This window comes from Mandrillus leucophaeus, unplaced genomic scaffold (genome assembly GCF_000951045.1).
Source record: "Mandrillus leucophaeus isolate KB7577 unplaced genomic scaffold, Mleu.le_1.0 Scaffold575, whole genome shotgun sequence".
Lineage (NCBI taxonomy): Eukaryota > Metazoa > Chordata > Mammalia > Primates > Cercopithecidae > Mandrillus > Mandrillus leucophaeus.
In genome coordinates this window covers 287,929-296,583 of record NW_012106197.1, presented here as the reverse complement: position 1 = coordinate 296,583, position 8,655 = coordinate 287,929, and the positions used below count along the sequence as shown (strand labels likewise).

General features: G+C 57.4%; 1 protein-coding gene across 1 annotated transcript in view; it reads right to left on the bottom strand.

Moving 5' to 3' along the window:
- The window catches only part of LOC105552798 (contactin-associated protein-like 4), a 193,941-nt gene that overhangs the window by 104,547 nt on the left and 80,739 nt on the right, over positions 1 to 8,655 (bottom strand). Inside the window, exons 5-9 of the mRNA XM_011998554.1 lie at positions 3,670 to 3,873; positions 2,831 to 3,015; positions 2,106 to 2,249; positions 1,229 to 1,465; positions 864 to 1,106 (exon numbers count right to left, since the gene is read on the bottom strand). Coding sequence (XP_011853944.1) covers positions 864 to 1,106; positions 1,229 to 1,465; positions 2,106 to 2,249; positions 2,831 to 3,015; positions 3,670 to 3,873 — 1,013 coding nt within the window. The remainder of the gene's footprint in view (positions 1 to 863; positions 1,107 to 1,228; positions 1,466 to 2,105; positions 2,250 to 2,830; positions 3,016 to 3,669; positions 3,874 to 8,655) is intronic.

Below are 8,655 nucleotides of genomic sequence, written 5' to 3'. Positions count from 1 at the left end.
AGCTGAGATCCGGCCACTGCACTCCAGCCTGGGCGACAGAGCGAGACTCCGTCTCAAAAAAAAAAAAAAAAAAAAAAATTCATGTCTGATGAGTCCACGGAGGGCCTGGGCGTTATTCTGAACCAGCATATGTGTGACCCTGATCCCTCATCAAAGATTCCAGCGGCGACACGCAGAAGCAGTGCAGCTCTGCTAAAAGCTGTGCCCCAGCATGGACTACGCGGGCCACAGCCCGTCAGAGATGGCACACCTGACCGTGCCAACCATACCGTGGAACTCAACCTCAGGGGCAGCACCCAGCAGCCAGCGCTCCCTCCATCCTGTGGAAAGGTGTTTATCGAGAGGATGTACGTGAAGGAAAACGTGTTACTGTGTACAGCTCACCTCCCTGACACCTGCCTCACCTCCCGAGTGTAGACACTCCATCCCAGTGTAGACCCTCCAGGCCCCAGCACCTGCGGGAGGAGGCAGAGCCGGCCGGGGCACTCCCTCCGGGAAGGGCATGGGGAAAGGTCCCTCTCTTGGCCCCGGCCTTCACACATCCCCTCTCCTTCATCTCAGGCATGGCAGCTCTCTGCGTAATGGAGGCATCTCTTCCCGCAAATGTGCGGACACCAGGGCGACCGCAGCCCTGGGCGCAGCTCTCAGATGCGACGCCGCTTGCAAACCCAAACGGGCTGGGCTCCAGGATCCCGCTTCCCGGGGGCGGGCACCCTTTCTCCGGAACCCTGGTGCTTCCCGTGGTGTAGACGGCGGGCGCCTGTGCTCCGGGGAAGCGGGGCTCCCGGGGGTCCCTAAAATCCGCGCTCCCTGCAGAGCTGGGGCCGGGACCCCGAGTTACCTGTGCGGCCGCCGCTCTGCGCCTGTCCCGGGGATGCGCGCGGACCCACGTGGAGCCTCCCGTCCTGCAGCGCGAGGAAGAAGCCCCCGGAGCCCGGGCGGGTCCCCCAGGACAGCAGCCGCCCCGCGCGGTTCCACGTGCGAAACTGGAAGCTGACGGAGGCCCCGTCCGCCCCGGGGGAGCCGGGCAGCGCCAAGTGGCTCTGCGCGCTCAGAAACGTGGCGGGCACGGTCTGGGGGTGCGCACAGGCAAAGGCCACGGTTCCCTGGGAGGGGGAGATGGAGGGCGGCGCTGAGGGTCCTCCCGGTCAGGGGATCCCTCCCGGCCCCACCAGGCTTGGCCTGTTCCCATCTGGATGCCCCGCGTCCCCCACTCCACGGTGCCCACGGGCCCCACATTGGCACCCGGCAGACCCCAGGACCCAGCCGAGCCCACAGCCCCGCTCCCAGCCTCTGCTGCCCTGGGTCCGGCCCACCCTCTTCCCGGAGACGCAGACGTGGTAAAAACGTGTTTTCCGCTGGGCGTGGGGAGCTCGCTGCCTGCGTGCCGGGGTGAGCGGCCCAGGGTCCCAGGGCGGAGCCGCAGACGGACCCGGATTTCGGGGCAGGCCTCAGCGGCCGACTCCTGCCCCGGGGCTCAGCCCACGGTGAAAAAAAGATAAATTTCAGGAGTGGACCCCATTAACGGAGCCCGGAAGACTGGGGTTTTAACCAGGATACCAGGTAAAGGGATCCGGGTAAGGGCAGCACGGAGGCTGCAGATGTGCCCTGAGGCTGGTCCTGGGTCCAGCCGGCCTCCCTGGGTGTAAATGCACCCGCCCGTCCCCTGTCAGCCAACGAAACCGTTGCCCTGGCGTGTTAGCGACATGAAAGCACAGCATGTTAGTTTCATGCTCATGTTCAGACTTCCATGGCAGAAGCGTTATTCCACATGTCTCGAAAACGCCAGGATATTTAACCCCAGGGAACCAGGGGCTCCGGTATGTGCCATGGTCCTGAAGCAAAGCTGCTTGCAGGGAATTATGCGCCAAAAGACTGGCCTCTGGGGAGGGATGATGCCTCCACGGAAGGAAATCATGCACTGAGGCTTAATTTTATTTTAATCAAAAACAGGTCTCTCCGTCTCATGCCAGAAACAGCATGAGTTGTGCTCACGCCGGTCCGCTTGTGCTCGGGGCTGCTCGGAGGAGGCTGTTAAAGTCACGAGCCTTAGACGAGGACACGGTTGGGAGCTGGAGGCACCGACGTCCTCGGGGGACTCTTACCGTGACGAGGATCTGTGGTCCCGGCTGCTTGGCCAAACCGATGACATCCTCTCCATTAAAATTAATGTTTTCTAGGCATCCACGAAAGTTTTTCCTTGGAAACACCATTGGCTTTCCTGGTGCTAAAATCCCTCCAAAGCTGATCTTAGAAAGAAACATAACATCAGTAATATTCTTTATGACTGACAATTTCTGACAATTTGCTTAAAACATTGATGATTCATAAATGGGGCAGGCTCGGTCTAGACGGGTTAATTTTGTGTACTTCTATAAAATTATTCTGTTAATTTTGAATGAATCTAAGACATAGGTTCTAAAACATCTTACATGAGCTGATGTCAACTGGCGCCAGAGCCTCTGCGGCTGTCATTTGGGGAAAAGGTAATTTAGCATCAAATGGAGCCCTTGGGAGGGGATGGGGCTGTTTCTACTGGAGCTGGACGGCAGGTGGAGGGTGGCCGGACTCAGGGCCCTGAGGACACCGGGCCACCCTGCCAATGGGAAACATTGCCAGACTCTTCCGGTTCTCTTAGAAAGTGATTTCCCGGTTACAGAGGTCGTGATGGTGGTGAGGCTCACGCCCATGTTGCAAATGCTCCTGCGAGGGGATAGGGACGGCGTCTGCAGCCCTGAACATCAGGAAGGGCCCATCCACTGTGCTGCTCCTCCTGGGCCTAGATGGAGTTTGAGCTGCCAGGTCTGTGCAAAGGATGAGGAAGCCGCACCTCGGGGTCTAGGTCCGCATGGCACAGCTCCGCCGGTGCCCAGATGGGTCTCGAGTGCCTGTCCACCGTGAGGTTCAGGCCCTGGCCAGAGCACTCCAGCCGCACTGTGTGCCAGTGCCCATCGTCCAGCAGGCTGCCCAGCGCCAGGCCACCCTGGCCAGGTGGTGAGGGTTGCGTGGCGTTGCCTGGGCAGAAGGAAGGAGATGCTGTCAGGTCCCGTCTAGAAGGGGAGGCCAGCACCCTGGCCCTGGGAGTGGCTGCATCTGACCTGGGCATGAGGCCCTCCCACCCCGGCAACCCCATTCTTGACCCTCTCTTTTCACCACCTTTTACGAGTCTGTCACAGACTCGTTTTCCTGGAAAACCCCTGTGTGTGTTGTGAACTTTCCTTACTGCTGTGGCAGCCTTGTCGTCCGTAGCATGGGACAGTGATGGTCAGTCAGGGATCATTGTCCCCAGGGCACATCGGGCCATTCTGGAGACATTTCTGATGGTCATGGCTTTGGGGTGCTCCTGGCATTGGGAGCAGAGGGGGCAGAGAGCAGGACATTGTCCACCCCCCGCCAGTGCACAGGAGGGCCCTGCCCAGAGAATCATCTGGCCCGAAAGGTCTGCTGTGCTGGGGCTGGGAAACTGTGGGATGGAGTTACAGAGTGGCATTGAAGGACGTGAGAGCCCAGTGATCCCCTCCCGTACAGCGGTCCCACCTGCACGATTTCCATGAGCCGACACAGGCCCTTGCATCCGTAATGACTGCTTAAAGATTACATGCAAAAATATTTCGCCATAAATTATGTCTAAGTAATCAGATTATTGAAGTCCTCGACTGATAATTTTACCTGAATTTATGAATAAAATGAGTTTTCCTTTCACTAATTCCAGGGTGATGCAATTCCCATTCCGTCCGTCCCTGTGGAATAGAATCCCATCACTCTGCAGAGTTTTAAATTTCAAAGAAATGACGTCTTTTCCTGGACTCCTGGTATTTTGAATAAATCGGTAAAGCAGGGAACTTTCTCCATCAAAATCAATCACTTCTGATCCTGCAGAAGAGATAAAAGTTGTGCTAAGTGTTAGCATGCTGCCACTAACATTCTTAAACATACAGAGTCTTGTAGGCACACGCAGGCACACAGGCAGGCACACACACAGGCACATGCACAAACTAAAATTAAATGTAACAAAACTATGCACACACACAGACATGTAGACATGTGCACAGAAAACCACTCATACGCACAGGCACGCAGACATGCACATGTATACACAAAACCACACACACAGGCACACAGACACACACACAGGCACACAGACATGCACATGTATACACAAAACCATGCACACAGGCACACAGACACACATACAGGCGCACACACACACAAAACCATGTACACACAGGCACACACAAACACAGAAAATGTGCAGCACACACACAAAGGCACTCACAAGCACACACACAAGCACATGAGCACACAGGAGCCTGTATGTCCACATGAAATACACGTGCCCACAGAGAACGCGTTTCCAGTCCGGCCATCAGACGAGGCGTCTTTCCTTCCAGCAGGTGTTGATGCACCTAAAGATACATTTTTTTCAAAGTCCGCCCTTGGGAATCTCTGCGCCGCTGCGTGAACGTCTACGGCCTCAATCGTGGACGCCCCTCACACTGGCCAGTGTCGACCACACGGAAACTCTCAGTGCAGCCTTGAAAAGTTTTCATTTTCCGGCGACTGGTGAACATTCAAACGTCTCCGGGTAACGAGGGTGCTGCTCCTGGCAGGTCTGACTTCTCCTAATTCTCTGGTCCATCCTCCCTGGAAGGGCTGTGTTTTCCCTCCGTGATAGATCCTCACCTGGTGACACCCCCTCACCCCGGACTCATCGCAGGAGACCCAGGCACACGTTAGGGGCCCTCCACGGAAGGGCGCGTCCTCCTCCCACCGAGGCTGGGGGTGACCACACGAGCTCTGTAAAGGGCCCTGTCCTTATGGGCAACGGCTGCTGGGCGTCCTGCGGTTTCCTGGTCCAGGCGCTGCCACGGTTCTCCACCCGGACAGCATCTCACGTGCTCTCGCTCTAGGCCGCATCACTCATTCCTCTCTGGAAAACGTCAGGGCATCGCTGACACCAAGGGAGCAGCTGCTGTGTCGCCGGAAGGAGCTGCAGTCTCTTCCGTGGTGCACAGTTGGGGAAGGGGAAGGAAGAAACGCCTCCTTGGGAAGTGGCCGTGCGTCCTGTGGGGTCACAGGGAAGCCTCGGAATTCTCAGAACAGGGTGGTGTTTGCAAAGGGACCATTTGTGAAGTCCTGTGGTTGGGAGCCTGGCAGGGTTTGGCTCTGTCTCCACCCAAACCTCAGATTGTTATTGAACTGTTATTGAGTGTTATTGAAATGATATCCCCTGTTGGAGGTGGGGCCTGGTGGGAGGTGACTGGATCCTGGGGCGGGTCCCTCATGATGATTTAACACCATCCCCTCCGTGGGGTCCTCGGGATAGTGAGTGAGCTCTCCCGAGATCCTGTTGTTTAAAAGTGCGCAGCGCCTCCCCCGCCCCTTGCTCCTGCTTTTGCCATGTGAGACGACTGTTTACCATTCACCCTCCACCATGAGTAAAAGCCCCCCAAGGCCTGCCCAGAAGCAGATGCCACCATGCTTTCTGTACAGCCTGCGGAACGTGAGCCCATTAAACCTCTTTTCCTTATAAATTACCCAGACTTGGATCGTTCTTTATAGCAATGCAAGAACAGACTAACACAGATCCCCAAGCAATGGGGCAGTGGGCAGGACCGGGAGGGAGAGTGGCCACCAGGGGACCCTGCGGGGCCATCCCGAGTGGCCCGGCTGCAGTCACAAGGTGACCTCTTAGGCAGGGAGCCCAGAGCACAAAGAGCTCAGCCGCCCTCTCCATGACCTCATTCCTTCCAAGGGCTCCCCACACTCCAAACTCAACCTGTAGGAGGGTCTCTGATGCACACAGGGACCCGCAGAGCCTGCTACAGCCAGAGACACTCACACACACCCATGCACAAGCGCACAGACACAGAAACAAGCATGCACAGGCACACACAGAGACACACAGGCACACACACAGAGACACACATGCACACACACAAATGCACAGACACATCACAAACACACACACATGCACACACACAAGCACACATGCACAGGGATGCACACACACACATACACACAGAAATGTTGGGAGAGAAGCTGAGGCAGGGCTTCCATGTCTGCTAGACATGCTGGCTCCTTGCTTCCAGCACTCCCATGATCTCTCCTTCACTTGATACAGTTTCCTTTCAACCCCCACATCCTCACTAGCTGTTTCTTTGAGCACCAATAAACAGTGTGGGCTCCCAGAGCTCGGGTGCAGCCTCCACACTGGCCATGGCCCCCGGTCCCACTTTCTTGAACTGTCTTTTTCTTATTCCTTTGACTCCACCGTACTTCATCGCCCCCAGGACCTGGCGTTGGGTCTGATCACCGCGAAGCACAAACACACACGCGCGCACGAGAGAGCTCGTATGTTACATGTGGACTTTTCAGGAAGGGGTTTTCTAAAACCTGAAAGCCTCTCGGGGGTCCTCAGGGTACAGTGTTTGGGAACTCATCTCAGGCCTCTGGTTGAGGGTCCCCACTGCCCACGGTGGGGTGACAGCGAATCGCCCGCCTCCCTCCTGTGTGAAGCCCATGCCTGTCACCAGCTGTACCTAGAGCCGTGCCCACTCCTCAGTCACCGGCTTCCTCTTTGTAAAGCTGGTGCTCCCCACTGTTGAGTGGCTGCGATAACACCAGCAGCAGCCTGGCCCCCACCTGTGGCTGCTACAGAAATGCACCTTTCCCAGGCTCCAGGGAAGGCGGCTGCGGCTGTGTCTCCCAGCTCCTGTGTGCCCTGGATGTGGAAGGCCTTCCACGGGTGGGTGCACACAGATTCACACGGTTCACACCATGGAGGACCCTGTTAACTGCCAGCATTTTCCTTTTCAGGGTGGGTTCCTCTCCCTCCCACGCTGTTTTATGTCCTCTCGAGGTTTCCCTAATGGAAACCGACAGCAGCGGACCTGGGTCCCACAGCAGGCAGCAGGCAGGTCTGTGGACCCGGGCCCACAGCAGGCAGCAGGCAGGTCCGCCGCGGCTCCGGGTCTGTTTTTCTCGTCCTTACGAAGCGCACCTTCTCCTTTTGAAGAGCTTTGCCGCAGTGTTGATTGTAGACTCATGATCAGAGCTGGAGAACCTGTGCTCCCTCGCGGCAGGTGGCGTTTCACCAGATGAGCCTCACGCCTGAAAGCTGCTGTTGCTGGGTCCACCCGAGCCTGCCCGCCCTTCCTGGTTTGGCGTCCGACCTGGAGCAGGTCTCGGGGGCTGCCTCAGGCCCGGGCAAGCCCTCTCCTGGGCCACCCCTCTGGTCTCTCCACCTCGCCGAGGAGGCAGTCGCCTGCACATCCACTTGTCCATCAGGAGATTCACAAGCACCTGCCACATGGCCGTGGGTGGTTTCAGTTGCCGTGGGGATTGATCAGGTTGCCACGGGGACACAGCCAGTTGCCAGGGGAGCATGTAGAATGACACCTGGCCCGGAGGGGCTTGCGGGGGACCTGCGTGCTAATGGAGGAGTCGGTGGGTAACGGAGGGTGGGGTGAGGGAAGACAGCAGAGAGGCACCTGCCGAAGCACCCCTGTGTAAGGAGTTCGAAGGTGGGACGTGTCCCCGCTAAACTGGTGACTGGTGGGCGAAGGGTCAGCGCTGGGCACAGGGAGCCTCAGGACACGGTGACGCTCCGTTCTGTGGTCTGGGGATGCTTGTGATGTTGTGAAAACTTATGCAGCTGCACATATTTATGCTGTGTGCACATTTCTGTATGTACCTCAGAAAACTTATTCCCAAAAAGTAATGACTGAAGGTTGGGTTGGGGACTGTGCAGGCATCGGTGGGCGGGTTGGGCGGGGGGCCTGACGCAACTGCAGACGACTCAGGGAACCTGGGCCCCAAGGAGCTAAAGAGACCGATGAGGAACAGAAATCCCGGAGTTTTCAGGATGTCAGATAAGAGAAGAAACAGTTGAAAGGCGGAAGCGTCCGTCTCTCGTAAGAAAACAAAACTGGCTGAAATGGGTTGGAACCCAGTGGCCGGCTGAGTCCACACGGAGAGAACTTGCTGACATCACAGCCTGAATTTCCAACGCAGGTTTCATGGTTCCCTCAAGTCTGCACGTGTGACCCACCAGGTAGCGTGAAGAGATCACGGCGCCTGCCCCGCGACAGTCCAGACTCCGCTTCCTTCCACCCATCACCCGCCCACCCCAGAGTCCACCCCCTGAGGTTCCTCTAGTGAAAATGCTGCCTGGAAGCCATGTGTGTGGGAGCCTGTGTGTACTGGGGCCTGTGTGTGTCAGGGCCTGTGTGTGTCCTGTGTGTGTGGGGGGCCTATGTGTGTTGGGGCCTGTGTGTGTATTGGGGCCTGTGTGTGTCGGGGCCTGTGTGTGTTGGGGCCTGTGTGTGTTGAGGCCTATGTGTGTGTTGGGGTCTGTGTGTGTTGGGGTCTGTGTGTGTCGGGGTCTGTGTGTGTTGGAGCCTGTGTGTGTCGGGGTCTGTGTGTGTCGGGGTCTGTGTGTGTCGGGGTCTGTGTGTGTCAGGGCCTGTGTGTGTCGGGGCCTGTGTGTGTTGAGGCCTATGTGTGTCAGGGCCTGTGTGTGTCGGGGCCTGTGTGTGTGTAGGCCTCTGTGTGTGTCGGGGTCTGTGTGTGTCGGGGTCTGTGTGTGTCGGGGTCTGTGTGTGTCGGAGCCTGTGTGTGTTGGAGCCTGTGTGTGGCGGGGCCTGTGTGTCT